The sequence below is a fragment of the Merops nubicus genome, unplaced genomic scaffold, assembly GCF_000691845.1.
Source record: "Merops nubicus isolate BGI_N331 unplaced genomic scaffold, ASM69184v1 scaffold1875, whole genome shotgun sequence".
NCBI classification, from domain to species: Eukaryota; Metazoa; Chordata; class Aves; order Coraciiformes; family Meropidae; genus Merops; species Merops nubicus.
Genome location: NW_008611413.1, coordinates 27,150 through 43,085, shown reverse-complemented (window position 1 = coordinate 43,085; position 15,936 = coordinate 27,150). Strand labels below are relative to the sequence as shown.

The 15,936-nt window shown below is 36.2% G+C and overlaps 1 protein-coding gene across 1 annotated transcript in view; it reads left to right on the top strand.

The window, feature by feature from the left end:
• FRYL (FRY-like) overlaps positions 1-15,936 on the top strand; it is a gene marked incomplete at its 3' end in the record, with an annotated part of 57,616 nt that overhangs the window by 16,076 nt on the left and 25,604 nt on the right. Inside the window, exons 5-13 of the mRNA XM_008941197.1 lie at positions 1,405-1,484; positions 1,964-2,044; positions 2,503-2,671; positions 3,698-3,790; positions 6,794-6,892; positions 8,393-8,494; positions 11,497-11,541; positions 14,645-14,748; positions 15,382-15,490. Coding sequence (XP_008939445.1) covers positions 1,405-1,484; positions 1,964-2,044; positions 2,503-2,671; positions 3,698-3,790; positions 6,794-6,892; positions 8,393-8,494; positions 11,497-11,541; positions 14,645-14,748; positions 15,382-15,490 — 882 coding nt within the window. The remainder of the gene's footprint in view (positions 1-1,404; positions 1,485-1,963; positions 2,045-2,502; positions 2,672-3,697; positions 3,791-6,793; positions 6,893-8,392; positions 8,495-11,496; positions 11,542-14,644; positions 14,749-15,381; positions 15,491-15,936) is intronic.

The following is a 15,936-nucleotide window of genomic DNA, read 5'->3' as shown; positions in this document are numbered from 1 at the left end:
GTCACTTAACTGTCCCTATAGCCCTCCATTGGACTCTTTCCAGTAGCTCCCTGTCTCCTTTGAACTGAGGAGCCCAGAACTGGACACAGTACTCTAGATGAGTCCTCACCAGGGCAGACTGGGCAGGGAACTCCCTCAAACTTCTGGTCACACTCTTCTTCGTGCACCCCAGGATAACCTTGACCTTCTTGGCTACAAAAGCACATTGCTGGCTCATGGTGAACTTGTCCACCAAGACTCCTAGGTCCTTCTCTGTTGAGCTGCTTTCCAGTAGGTCAACTGCTAACCTGTACTGGTGCATGGGATTATTCCTCCCAAGATGCAGGGCTCTACGCTTGTCCATGTTGAATTTAATTAGGTTTCTCTTTGCTCAACTCTCCAGACATTTTGTCAATAAACATACTGACATTCACATTACATCCATTTTCTTGGGAGACCTATCGTGGTTTAGTTCTTAGAACTGGGTGCAAAGTGTATGAGGCAGCCCTTTCTGTAATACACACAGAGCAACCAGAGAGTGTGACAGACATGACCTATGTAGGAACAAAGTCTTTTGCTTAAATGACTACTCATTAGATTAATATGCATGTAAACAGCCGGTTCCAGTAACAGTAAGTTCTTAGACAAATAGCTTTGTTGATGCAGAAATAATATTAAATACTCTTAAGTGCTTTCTTTTCTGTAGAGAGGACAGTAATCTTTTCTTGTAATATTTTAGTGACGATATTAATCACTCTTAAGCAATGATGTTTACTAGGATTATCCTAGTCCCTACCTAATTCGCTTTAAAATTTTAAAGATATTATGACTTCATAATTATACATAGTGCTTTTCTTTAAACAATAGATTTGATTTTTAAGCAAACATTTTCTTTTAAACCTGTGAAGAGTGAGTTTAACACCCACTTTTAATACCTAGAACAATGCTGGGGTTTGTTTCCACCAAATTGTTAATTATTGCTAGGAAGATTTTTGGATGTATTGGCTGCTTTCCTCTGCAGAAATGAAAAAAGAATTGATAATCTCTTCTCCATTCTTGTTTTTTGGTTTTGTCTTCCTTTATATCAGGATGAATTGCCTTTTGAGGTTAAATGTAGCACAAGGTAGACAATGTAACAGGAGTCAACCTAGTCTAATAAACCTTGATGACAGAGTGTACTACTGCTGTTTATTTTGAGTTTAATCCCTAAAAGGCAGTATGCAAAATAATTTAAGCAAGTGTCAACACAGATTGTGTAAATGTTCATGTATTGCAGAATTAACTTGATATCATATGTCAACAAAGAATGTGTCCTTTGACACTCGTGACATTTCTACAGGGCATCTCACAGTACTGTTTATTTACTTCATATATACATATGTGTTATGCATAGTTACATACATATGAATGATATCTGCATTCCAGATACCTGTTCATCCAGTGCCAGATCCTTTAGTACATGAAGTTCTAAACTTGGCTTTTAAGCACTTTAAACATAAGGAAGGGTAAGTTTCACTTATGTGCTTTAAAATACTTTGTATTACCAGCGTGTGCTTAATTGTTGTGATTGTTGTTCTTTGCCTCAAGTGTGACATGTTGGTGATAATACGGTAAGTGAACACTGCTTGATATCTTAAAACTGGAAACCTGTCTTGAAAGAACACAGCTGGGTTCAGTATAATGCTGTTTGTTTTGCTCAGAATATACAGAAAGATTTGCGTAGCCAGCCAGAATAAGAAAAGTATGAATTTGGATAACTATAGTGAACTTCCTATGCAGAATACTTCTCTTATGTCTGCTCAGTGAAATCACATCAGTTTAAATGTCACCCCTACATTTCATACTTGACTTACTTTGTTTTTATGGTAATAATCCACCTTTCTGTGGAACAAATTTTTGTTTATAATTGGGAACACACTTGTTGTTTGGAAGAAAAAAGTTGTATTCAGCACTGTTTTTTTCTTTCAATTTTTTTTTTCTTTAGGTATTCAGGAACCAACACTGGGAATGTGCATATTATTGCAGACTTATATGCAGAAGTGACAGGGGTTCTTGCTCAATCAAAGTAAGTTCAGTCTCTGACACTTCTTGCATTTGGGGAAAAATGACTCTAGACTTAAGAAGTATTTAATAGAGCAGCATTTAGCAATGACCCCAGTAATTAAGTGTCAAGTGCAGTCCAGTGTACTCTGGCATGTTTGTCATGTTCCAGCACAATAAATTTGAATTAATCAAGAAATAATCTTTAATACAACACTGAATTGCGTTGCTGTCAACTTGTAGGTGCAGGGAAAGGAGGCCTGGTATCAGTCAGTTGTTGTCGTTCGGTTAACAAGTATGTTCTAATGTGCTGATCATCACAGGCACTCTTAAATGCTTAGAGTTTAAGTATCAGGGTTCAGTTTGCTTGTGTTTCATTCATCCGAGGTGCTGTTATCCTTAACAGACTAAAGAAAAAAATTATAGACATCATATAACAGCAACTAATAATGCAAATAATTATGATCTGTATCCCTTGTTCAGATTTCAAGCTGTTAGGAAGAAGTTTGTCACTGAATTAAAGGAACTGCGACAAAAAGAACAGAGTCCTCACGTAGTCCAAAGTATCATCAGTTTGATTATGGGAATGAAGTTTTTTCGAGTGAAAATGTATCCCGTGGAGGATTTTGAAGCATCATTTCAGTTCATGCAGGTAAATGAGTACTACAGAAAACTGAAGTGAACATTATTTGGATTAAGTCATGAAGCTACAGTGATGCTTGCTGTGATCAGTCAGTCATTCTACTTGTGTGTTGTCTGTAATCCTTTTCTGTTTATTTCATAAGTTCTTAGAGCTAGGAATCATTTCTCTGATGCTTGTGAGTACCTAGCATAGTGACAGCCTGTCCTCGATTGTCTCAGTAATGTAGCAAACCCATAATATATAAATTTATTCAAGACTAAATGAAAATGGGCAGCAATCAAATAATTTTCTTTCTTTATGAAAGCAGTGGGTTAAACAAAAATGTTACTTGATATATCTTTTAACAGCTGAGATGCCAAGAAACATTTTTATTTAAAAAACTCTTCAGTTAATTTTCAGAAAGACTTAAAATCTCTTCTTTTGCTTCTCTTGATTGTGAATTAAAAGTTGTCCCAATGAATAACTCACCCATTCCACAGTAACTGATGTTATGACAACGTAGTCATAAATTTTATTAGAGATATTTAACAGCCATTGACATTGATCTCAGTCCTGAAAAAACTAACATAAGCATAGGTGCTTTAAATTGTGTCCAGAGTGGTAGTTTGATATAGTAGAGTGTGCAAACCTGATTAGATTATTTATTTCTCTGTAAAATTTTCTTTGCATCAAAGTTATCTTGAAAATTAAAATTATTATATTAAAAAAACACTCTTTTCTGTTAATTTCAAGAGAGATAAGTGTTTATATTTTTAAACTTCAGAACAATCTGAGGAAAATTGTGCATATTCTTGTATTTTCTGTGTACTCTGTAAATTCTGAGTAGAAAGTAAAGCGCTATCTGGTATTACAAACATTCTCCTTTAAATTTGTCTTTAATTGCCACAGAAATGGATTTTTAAAGTTTCTAAGTTTTTGTAAAGTTAGTATTGCTGAGAAATATAAGACTAACTTAAACACACTGTATGTTTTACGTTAAAACTGGCAATTAATGCCTTCCTTTTTCTAAATATTTTCTAATGCTTCCTTACAAAGGAATGTGCTCAATACTTCCTGGAAGTAAAAGATAAAGATATAAAACATGCACTTGCTGGTTTGTTTGTGGAAATTCTCATCCCTGTGGCTGCTGTAAGTATTTTTTTTTTTTCTAATTTTTTTTTTTTCCCCTGTTATTCCTCTCACTTTAAATTATGCTCTCATTGCTAAAATTACTTCCGTTAATCCTCATAAGATTCAAAAAGACTATTCAATATATTACAAGCACCTACATAATCTTTTAAAGGGAAATTTGTCACTGTGCTTTGTGTATTAGCTAGCTTCCAGTCTATTTTCAGAACTTCTTAAAATTGTATGTTTTCTAGATACTTTTATCACTAGGGCACTGTGTAGTCTTATACTTGTTCTAAAAATTTAGAATTTCCTTGATTTAGTATTTGTTCACTCCAGGGTCCCATTTATTTTTATTAGCTGAAACATGTGAAGTTCTTCCTAGAATAAACTGAGATATGTAATGTTTCTACAGTCCAATATTTAGAGTGTGAACTCCTATACAAGAAGGAAGAATGTAGGTTTTGGCTAATTTATTAAAATTTGTTCACAGAGGTGAGTGTCTACTAGTTGTAATCCTTAAAGTGGAAGAGCAGTCAATTATCTCCCATATGTATTTTAAATCTAAAGCCAGAAATCTTACTTGGCAGCAATGAACAAGAAAAAAATCCCTCTGTATGATCACAGTGTTGGATGTACAGTGTCTGTAATGCTGCTTGTGAGAATGCTTTTTGTGTAGCTGGGTTCTCCACTTTCCTTCCAGGCTTCTTCGCTCAGTAGTGTAAAGCTTGGTCAACAGGTCAACAAGAAGTCAACCAGCAGTTTGATATATCTCAGGTTGACCAATTACCATAAACTCAGAAAGTTTCATCGTAGTAGATTGATGCTTGCTGTAATTCTTGTCTAAAATTGTAGTTGTACTAGCAAATGCTAGGCCGATGTGTTTGGCACGCTGTCCTGAAAAATGGCTCCAGGTAATGACTGATTGTAGGGGCATATCCTGGTATATATGGAGAACTGGGACATGAAGATCATGTTTTGTAGGGTGGGATGTACAAAGATTAGCATACTGGTTGGGGAATCCTGTCTAAACAAGCTTGTGGGAAAAGAAAGATAAATCTCTGTGAACTGTGTCCTCCTTCAAATCAGCTGCCGTGCCCTGAGTTGTGGGGAAGTGTGTCTCGTCCTTCACTGGATTCAATCTTGGTTTCTTTTAAACTAAAACTTCAGAAAGGAGGCAATCATTCTTGTTAAGGAATGCCCACAAAGAGGTGGTGTCAGTGGTAGCTGTTGCTTGACTAAAGTCTTGATTTCAGCTGGACATACTTGCACTCTTCTGGAGAAGAATTCATTCTCCTGTTAAAAGGCTGAACACATTTGTCATGTTGAACTCCATAGTTCCTTGGCAGTTGGAGTGGGCGGTGCACAGTGGAAGTACTTAGCAATTAGGTAAACACAGATGTTTGCAAAATTGTAATTTACATATGGTGAAAACTGCACGTACAGGAATGAGGCAGAAGCGGCATTTGGGAATTGGGGCTGTGGTGTGGTGCCCACAGAGGTGCACACACGCTGGCTGTGCTGAGCACGTGTGCCGTTTTGTGGCCTGCTTCCTACAAGCACAGCCTGAATCAGCCCTTCAAACGCTTGGTGAGGGAGGCTTGATCCTTTCTTCTGACTCATCCAGCCTCTAATCATTTCATACAAATGGAACTTTTAAATAGCAGCGGAGAGCCCCATCCCAGAGTGAGATGCAGTTGAGAGAGTTAGTCATTCGCTTGGAAGATGAGAGAAGCAAGTTCGAATCTTTTTTGAAGCAGATGAAGGAACTGAATCTAGATTTTTCTGTATCTTGAATACAGAAAATTGCTTAAGTGAGGAAGCTATTTGGTTTTGGCATTGTGACTTCTTTACTGTCATTCTCTTGCTTAGTCATTCAGGCATTTTTGAAAATATAACCTTATTTGGACCCCACAGGTAAGACAGATGATAGAATATTTTACAGGGAAGTTAAAGCTGATTGGTCTACCTGCAGTTGCATTGCAAAGCAACAGTGTAGAGCTGGCAACAACTGGCTAATTTCTCATGCGGAGTTAGTGGGGTACTGATCAATTTATAGCTGAAGAATAGCAAAAGATAAATAATTTTGGGGTAGGCAGGAAGTGATTCCAAAGGTAACTACTTTCTCAGTTCATTCTTCTTGGATTTGTACATGTTACAGAGATATTATGCACGACTTTTCATGATTCTCCATCATGAATGTTTTCGAAGTGTTCTTAGCAAGGTGGATTAAAAACTATGATAATTACCTTATATGATAGGGAAATTATGAATTAGAGGGTTATTTCAAAAAGAGTCAATCCCTTCTGCAGCACCCCATTCCCATCCCCCAATCTGATAAATAAAGCAGAAGTGGAGTATAAAACAGTAGGTTGAGAATAATGTTTAAATGGATCATCACAGGTATCAAGAGAGAAGCGTACGAGACTTGCAGAGGTTTTGCTAAGGCAAGTAAATGCCTGGTTTCTTGAAGGAAGGCTGTTCTGTATGCAAGGACAGGGTGGGTAAAAAAGGTGTAGGGCTTCATGGAACTGTTTAATTAATTCAGAAAGCTGAACAAAGTCAATTTACATGGTTGAATGGCTGGTGATCTTGTGTATAATTTTCTAAGTTTTCAGTTTTTGGAACTGGAGGGCATAAAAGAAAAGCAGAGAACTGAAGAGGGGAGCAGTGAAAAAGTTATGGGTATTACTTTTTATGAGTATGTTAAATTATGGTTATGAAGACTTTCAGTGTAGTTTTTATTTGTTAGTTGGAGGCAAATACTTTATGGAATGCAGAACACATTCTTAAGGTAGTGAGTTTTTAATGAGGGTTTGTTTGGGTTTTTTTAACTGTATGATTATGGTGTATGACATGATTTCTTACTGGTCTGTTTATATTCCATATCAATACACTTAAATGCTTACCTAATGTGAGATTTAACTTTTGAATGTTCTTAAGTTCATAGATATCTTAATGTATATTTAAATTGCCTTCTGTATAAACTTTTAAACCAATTTATGTGTGTATTTTTTTTAATAGGCTGTTAAAAATGAAGTGAATGTGCCATGTTTGAAAAATTTTGTGGAGATGCTTTATCAGACTACCTTTGAACTGAGTTCAAGAAAGAAGCATTCGCTGGTATTTTAAAGAAATATTTCAATTTATCCATTTTGCTCATCTTAGACTTTTAAGCTAGTACATTATATGAGGAAAAGCTCACAGCTATATTAATTTAAATCTTAACTCCTCAGTTCAAGTATAATTCAGTTCACACTGTGTATGTGCATTTGCTCTAATTTTGATTTGTTTCTTTGTGCAAGATACGTGCTCTGTTATCTGATTTGTGGTTTTGATTATTTTAATGGGTTTGAGTACAGAGTTATTTAACCTAATGTCTGTTCTACGAAGAACTTGCATTCAGGGAATCTGTGTATTTAAATTACATTTAATTAAAAGATGGAAGTGTCAGACAAGCCTTATCCAGAAAAATAGCCTTTTAGTAGCCCTGCTCTGTTTTCTTCTCTCCTTATATACTTTGTTTTTCCAATTTTTTTAATGTCTTTCAGTTATAAATATCTGTGGTTGTTTGGTTGTTTTTTTTTCAGTTTTGTGTTTTGTTGGTTTTTTTTTTTTTCCCTAAGACTGCATCTTAGCAAGGATTTGAATCCCTTAGTAAATCAGTATTTGGTAAATTTTGATGGCCAGGGCAGTCATGTTTCAAGTTGATTAACTTTACTTTGCTGGAAATACAGAGCTAAATTTTGCATCACAATTGGCATATTCAGTAAATGCAAGTGAATTTAAAATTATTAACTCTCTCTTTCATATTAGGGACAAGGTTCACTTTATTGTGTTCTGAGCATATAAAGCATATGTCATTGTACATGCCTAAACACCTTATGTAAGAATAACATCGATGTTGGTGTTAGTATTCACAATGTCATTTTATTTATCAAGTCAGAAACGTTGTTACATCAAGATTATATTTTACCTGTTCATTCTCATTCTTCCATTTTGTTCCATAGCAAGATAATCTGCAGTCAGATTTGGTGTTAATCACCATTATGCATTCTGTTAAATTATGTGGTGTTTAAACAAATCTTATGTTACTAAGGCAAAGCAAAATCATGCTAGTGTGCATATTCAGACTTTAATAAGTTGTGCTTCGTTACTTACTAAAAGCAGACCTTGAGTGGAAGTAACATTTCTGACAACCTAAAGTCTCCCTTGGTTTTTACTGAGCTGATGAAGTTTTTCCTGAATAGTCTTCTTAGAAGCAGTTCCCTCTCCCATCATGTAGGACCTCATTAATTAAATCTTTTTTTAAAGAGTGAATATTGTACAGCAGGTGAGATCTGCTCTAAGTCATTATTTGAGATCAGGCCTTGCTAGGGGCTGAGCTTCACCATGGCCCACTGCCCTAGTCTGATGCCATGAGCTCTTAGGGCACATGGGTTATACCCAGGACACCACCATACCTGGTGTGTTGTGTCCTGGTGCAGGGGAAAGGCTGTCGTGCAATGCTGAAACTGTGGGAGTGAGAGACAAGAACTGCCTGTGTGTCTCATTCTCAGTGTACAAGACTAGGGAGGTCTGCAAAGAGCAACTTGATCAATTCTTTTTCCCCCCTACCCATAGGCTTTGTATCCATTGATCACCTGCCTGTTGTGTGTCAGTCAGAAACAGTTTTTTTTAAATAACTGGCACGTTTTCCTGCAGAACTGTTTGTCACATCTAAAGGTAAGAATCCTTTTCAGTTCAGGAACAAATCGGTAACATTTATTCCAGTATGTTCTCAGTATTCCTGTACCAAATAACCAATGATTAGTTGGCTGTTTAAAAGGACACTGTGAATTTTTTTTATTTTTTTTTTTTTTCCTAAATTCAATGTCTTAAGTCACCATTAGTACTAAACTTAGTAATAAGTTTCTGTGATACTGTGTAATGCTGGAAATAGATGTGACCTCCTTGGGGATTATCAGTTTTATTGAGTAAAATCTGCAGGAGAGGTATTTGCTAATAAACCCTATTCATGCCAGAGAAAGTACAAACTGTAATTTTTATGTGCAGAAAATAATTGGCTTGTCTACTTCTCCGAGTAGAATGTATAGTGAGTGCAAAATTTCTTTCATTCATTTATTGAAAGAATAAAAAATGAAGTTAGAATCCAGAAAAGACATCTTATCTACAGGACATGATATGTATTTTCCAAATAAATATTACAGTGTCCCTTTAACTCATAGCTTCTCTTGATTACATTATAAACACGAGTTGATTGTTAAAGTGATCAATGTACTTAGAAATGAGGGATTTGTTTCAGTGACATTCTTATAGCATTGATTGTTGTACTTGTTCTTTCCTAAATTTTGATTAACATAGTTCATGATTTTGCCTAATGTATTGATTTTGATAATTTTAATAAATTCTTTGATCCACCTTCACCATATTCATTCTGGTTAGGTATGAGTGACAGTTCTGAAGCTTATTAATAAAATATGTAAACCAACAAGGTTTAGCTGCTTGGATTGTTTTTTAAGGGTCATTTTGTTTTCATGACATCTTTCATACTTTCTGTTGCTTGTTGGGTTTTTGTATATTTTTCATCTAACATTGCAGTTCTTTTGCAATATTTGCCTTGATTTTTATTTTGTTGTTTGTTTTGCTTGTGAAGGCTGCTGCTGCTTTTGTTTTTAAAGCTTTTTTTTAAAAAAATGTACAATCTAGGAGTTGCGTTTTTCTGGCATATTGTCCATTGCTGATAATGGATGTATTAAAACTATAAATGCCAGCGAGTTTAACTGGTAGTTGCTGAGCATGCATTTTATATTTTACTTAGTTTTGTTAACCACTAACAGCTTAACACATTTAGCGTAAGGCTCTATTCAGCAGAAATTCTACAAATTAATTTCTGCAATTCTAATTTGCAGTGTTATGATGCTGTACCATCAATTAGTTATTTAATTATCTTTTATGGTTTAGGTTTATTTTGGCCCACCAAATACTATTGATTTTTTGGGTGTCTGCTTTGTTCAGAAACTTCATTGAGTTTAATCTTGAAAAACACCCCACTCCCACACCCCCTGTCCTCACGTGTCTTATGAATTAATGTGTTCTTGTGTTTCTGAAGCTAATTAAATGCATGCACTCTGTAATAAGTAATCTCATTAATTTATAAATCTGAATTTCACAGCAGTTTAGTCTTTCAGATTTCCCCATTTTGTTTCCTGATTTCCTAATGACTAGTTACTTACAGTTCCCTAAATATGTAATACACAATAAGGATTCCAAATCCTTTGTCTTAACGTCTTTGTTATTAAATAAAGTAATTTTGAGAGTTACTGGGAGATACTTTAGAGTGATGAAAAGGTTAATCCACCCCTACTGTATTGGTTAAATTTAACAAATTAACGATTGAAATAACACCACTTAGAGTCTGTCACAGGGATGTTATCTGAAGAATACAGGCCCTGTAGCAAGTTGCCAAGAGGTGACATGGGTCACAGATTCATGGTGTTCACATTATTCCCTGGTGACTGCCCAGTGCAAACTTACCTAGCAGAGAGCTCCATGTGGTCACAGCTTGGTGACAGAAAAAGGCAACTTCCCATTTGCCACGGTGTGAAGTCTCACGACTTTACAGTTGCTCCACACTACCTGATGCACAGTGTATTCATACCATGCCTTACCATGCAATATTTCGGTGCTACACTGGACTTTTAATTCCCCCGAGAGCACTCTGAATCCTGGTCCAGTACTAGCAGTATTTACTGCATTTGTAAACTTTTTGTCATAGTATCATACAATGTTAGGGGTTGGAAGGGACCTCTGGAGACCATCGAGCCCAACCCCCCTGCCAGAGCAGGTCTAGGGCAGGTCACACAGGAACACATCCCAGACGGGTCTTAAAAGTCTCCAAGGAAGGAGACTCCACAACCTCCCTGGGGAGCCTGTTCCAGTGCTCTGTAACCCTTACAGTAAAGAATGCTCCCTCATGTTGAGGTGGAACTACTGAGTTTCAGTGCACACTACATTTAGTTGTCCTCAAAACAGGCTTATTGCTTGGGGAAGATACCCTAGCCTTGCTGAAAGGAAGAAGCCTAGGGGTCTGGGGTGATGCAGTTGTCGGATAGATGAATTTTAAGAGTCAGTTCAGCCCAGGAGTGCACCACAGGTGGTTTCTCAGCGTATGTATAGCTGGCCTTGTCCCACAGAGGTTGGGATGTTGTTCAGCAATGAGCCCAGCTGAGCATTTCTTTACATGCTGGAGTGTAGGCAAAATATGAACTTGCTTAGCAAACCATAACGCTGGGTCAGTATTGTAAAACATTTTGCTTACTTTTTTGACTAGTGTTTAGACAAAGTCTAGTAGGGTTGTCAGAAAGCTGGAAGATTCTCTAATGAAGACGAGTTGTTGTGATATCCTTACCAGCTCTTCTGGGGAGAGGAAGGTTCATTTAAGAACACTGCTAAAATGGGAGAGAAAAGTGTCTTATCATTCTGCACTACTGTTGGGTAGAAAAGAATAATTTTTTCGCACAGTTTAACCATGGTGTCTGTTACTGCAAAACGTTGAACACTGGGAGAATGTTTTCTGCCACTATAGACAAACCTTTATTTCTACTGAATAGAGTCCTTACTAGACAGCTATCTGTTGGTTTTGTGCTTTTTTTTTTCACCTAACATGCATGTGCCTTCCATTCTCATGTTTGTTATGTTTTGCTGTCTCACATTGCTTTATTTAGATGCCATCTAACAACAGTATCAGAAAACAAATAGAAACACTGCAGGTGAGTTAATACGTTGTTGTAACTCAGTGAAATGTTGCTTTGTCTCATGTAAATACTTCGGTTTGGGTTTTTTTTATGTTAATTGTTGTATTTTGTGCTTTCCTTTCTTTGTAAAATTCCTGTTAGTACTGTTAAAAAGCAAGAGGGCTAAGAATAGCTAATGTTTCAAAGATCTTTTTTTCTTGCTAGGGAGTAAAGGAGAAAGATCAGAAAACTATGTAATATCAGTATTTCCTTTTGGGTGATAATGTGGCTTTCTGAGATTGAGTATTAATATCACTGAATATCAGTGCATGTTTCCACTGGAAAGTAAACTACCTCTTCAGGTGTATGGTTTTTTTCTGTTAATTCATTTCAAAAAGTGTCTTGCATGCAAGCAAACTTGAAAAGATTTTCACAGTAAAAAATGTGAAACTGATTTACTGTAACAATTTGCAGTGCACTAACTTGAAAGACTTTTACACTGTTGGTTTTGCAGGTTTTAAAAAGTAGAAATTGTTTTAGTTCAGAACAGAAGAAAAGTTTAACATCAGTGTTAAAAAGTACTTTCTTCAGTAAGTGACTACATTTGACTAACATGGAAAAAATGCTCGTTTGTTTCTTGCCTTCATTAAGATATGTTTCATTGACTCATCTTAATGTGTCATGTAAGACCACTGTAGAATTGCTCTTAATTTTTTGTTCTTGTAACAGAGGTGCAGTTCTTGACATCTTATTCCATAGTCTGACAATACAAATTACGTTAACAGTTGTAGGATTTTAAACAAAACTCACGTAGAGTACTTTAAAATCAGTCAGATAACAGCTAAAAAGATTGAAATTGAGCCAGACTGGTGAATTATACAGCCATATATACTGTATTCTAGTTGCAGCAATCTCAAAGAAAAAAGGAAGTACTGATGCATTAACACCAAGTATACAAGAACCGTGCCATAAATGAGACTCAAAAAGCCATTTTATTCTAGTGCATTTGTTTAGTTCTAGTTATAGGAAGAGATAATAGATACATTTATTTTGTATCTCTTGAAGTGATGAATGCCTTTTTATACGTTCTTTTTTTTTAACAAAGGAGCAAACTTTGGCATAACTAATCAGAAGTAGCTATGCTGGATGTTAAATCTCCTAAAAGATGGAATGTTGTTAATACATTGTAAAGTATCTGCTACCTATACCAGTTTTTTCGTTATATGATTGAAAGCCAATAATAAATTTTTGGGTTTTTTTCTGGACCTATAAATTAAGCTCCAAATATCAGAAATAAGAAAATTAAAGCATTACTCCGTTCTGGACTGACTTCTCCAGCCTACCTTGAACATCAAGAACTGTTGGCCTGTAGTTTAAATATGATGAGTAGTAACATCATGGCTTTTTGCTGTTTAAGTTGATTAAAATCAAAGCTATCACAGTTTCACCCTTTTGTACAATTTTAAGCATTTGCCTCTCCCTCACAGTAGCACTGCTGGTGAATTAGCTGGACAGTGGGACAGTTATCTGTCTGAATGCTAACCAGGGGCAGGTGTAACTTTTTACTGGTTAGATTTTGTCTAGATCAGCCTCCTAAATTTACCCACTGCCTAGTTGCAGGTTTGCTAATTCAGAGGTGATGGCAGGAACTCATTGCTGAGTGTGAAGGGAGGATAGAGCAGCACCATCTCTCATGTAGACTGATTTAAGTTATTACCTCAAATATTCTGATAAACAGTCATGTATGTTATTTGTCTGTGAAGAACCACTTGCACCTCTGTGATTTTGTGACAAAGTTTTAGCCTTTCATAAAGTAAGCTGCTGCCAAAAACCAATAGTCCCAACCCACTCATGTTAAAGCCATCCAAATTACTTTCCATTGTATAGTTTAGATCAACTTACTGGTGTAAGTTGGACAATGCAAAGGGAACAGGGAGATTGTGGAGGAGGGAACCAAGGTTGAGACCATCTTTTTTGGAACAGTGTGGTCTTAGATTGACTTACACCCTTTGCAAAATTGCTCACCACTTGTTCTGGGAAGACAAAATAGTCTGCTCTTCTGACTTGCTGGCTTGTGGTAGAGGCCACAAAATGTGAAATTGGTTAGATTCAAGCCATCATATTGATATCCCTCGAAACTGAAGGACTTCCCTGGAGATGAGGAAGATGTTCTTTGGGGTTCTTCTGCTGTTTCTTTTCAGTTGTTGTTTTTGTCTGATTTTTTTTTGTGTTTAACTGAATGAATGCCTAAAAACATGACTTCTGGGAATTATTTATTCTGTTCATAAGCTTGTACTTATGGCCAATTCAAAGAATCTCACTGGACATTTTAAGATTATGAGTGCAGCCAGAATCCCTAGTTGGAAAAGGGATTGCTGGAGTTGGTACGAAGAATGTTAGTTAGTTACTGTTTTACACAGTTTAAGAGTTAGGAGGAGCAAAGCTAAACTCCCAGTAGCAGCTTTAAGATAAAAAAAATCTGGGTTTTATACAATGCTTAATTTAAACTGAATTATGCCACAAGATTTTATATTAATTCAGGAAAAATCTATCTTAATGGATACAAGTCCATTGTAAGTGAGTCAACACTAACACAGCCTACAGGAAACGGCTAAGCTGGGTGAAGCCTGGAGTGCACACCTGGGAAGCATCCTTCTGTGCCTGGCCTGTTTTGCATTCTTTTCTTCTTCTGCTGCTTTCTGCTGTCATAAACTGAATGGTCAACTTAGACTTTGTGCCTGATCCAAAGCAGCTACTCCAGTGTTTTAGACAAACTATATTAGTTTGCTATAAAGTAGGTATTTGTAACTAGTGGCTTCCTGAGAAAAGTTCTTAGAAGTAATGTACTCTTGGTGTTCATCTCAAGAAGAATATCTGCTTTTTAGTTACTCCTCTGGTCTCAGAGTGACAGACGTGTGAAATAATCTGGAATTACTAGTTAAATATTCAGGTAGTATCGGAAATGTACAACATAGGATTGTCTTCATGGAAATGTGTTAAAACTTGCAGCCAATATTAAAGACATCAGTTTTCATTGTTAAAAACATTTGAAAATGTTCTCAGAAATCAAAAGAGTAACAATAGAATCTTCTGAGAGTCTCTAAGGCAACAGTAACTGTATTTTTCATTTATTTTACAGAATAAAGATCCCAAAATGTCTCGAGTTGCACTGGAATCTTTGTATAGGTTATTGTGGGTTTATGTTATTAGAATAAAATGTGAAAGCAACACTGTAACTCAAAGGTAAGTTCATTATGCAAAGGATTTGAAACTATTGATTGGTGGTTTTTTTCCCCTACCTAGTTATATCAGAAGAGATCTTGAAGCCAGCTCAGGGATGGTCTAGTCAGGTAAAAAGAGGAACAGAGACTTCATCTTAATGGACAAAATAGAGAAAAAGAACTTAATTAATTTGAGGAGAAAGAATAGAACCTACATTTGTTTTTGCAGGGATGGAAGAGAGTGGAGGGGTAAGAAGCAGGAAATTTATTAAAGTTAAAAGGCACTCACGATACCAGAACATACAGAGTATCAAGTGGCCATCACCAAATATGGGCTGGAAGTAAATGGGTTTTCTTTATAAATTAGCATCATGAGAATTTGGAATAGCAATTCAGATTTTGCCCCTCTTCCTGACTATTGCTAACTACTTCAAAACAGGGTTTTGGGCATGTTATAAATGGAACCCAAGTTACTGTTAGCTGTGACAGAGGCCTGTACTTTCTGTAGGTTATTCTACCTTTCATATGTTTCTGTATTTAGTAGTAACCCTCCTACACTCTTCCAGATTTGAACTGAAACATCTATGCTATTACAAAACATTCTTCTTAAAAGTTTTTTTATTTTCATTTGTTTTTATTTTTTAAATTCTTGTAGCCGTCTCATGAGCATTGTATCAGCACTTTTTCCAAAAGGATCACGTAGTGTGGTCCCACGAGACACACCTCTGAATATATTTGTGAAGATTATTCAGTTCATTGCTCAGGTAAGAATACGTCTAGGTAGAGCTATAAGAATAGGATGAATGTTATTTTGAATAAATTTAAATTTAAGGTTAGTTTATGAAATTGTTGCACTGAATTAATGGTCTTACATATTGAGTAGAATTTCCCTGAATATGTATAACGAATGAAGTAATTGATTCAGGGGACATCAGGGGTCACAAGAAACTTTTACAGGCATGTCAGTGATAAAAGGAAGGCTAGGGAAGATGTGGGCCCTCTCCAGAAGGAAGCAGGAGACAAGGGATATGGAGAAGGCTGAGGTACTCAATGGTTTCTTTGCCTCAGTCTTCACTGACAAGGGCTCTACCCATACCACCCAAGTTGCAGAAAACAAAGGCAGGGAATGGGAGAAGGAAGATCTACCCATCTTACAAGTGAAGATCAGTTTTGAGACCTGAAGGTGTACAAGTCTGTGGGACCCAATGAG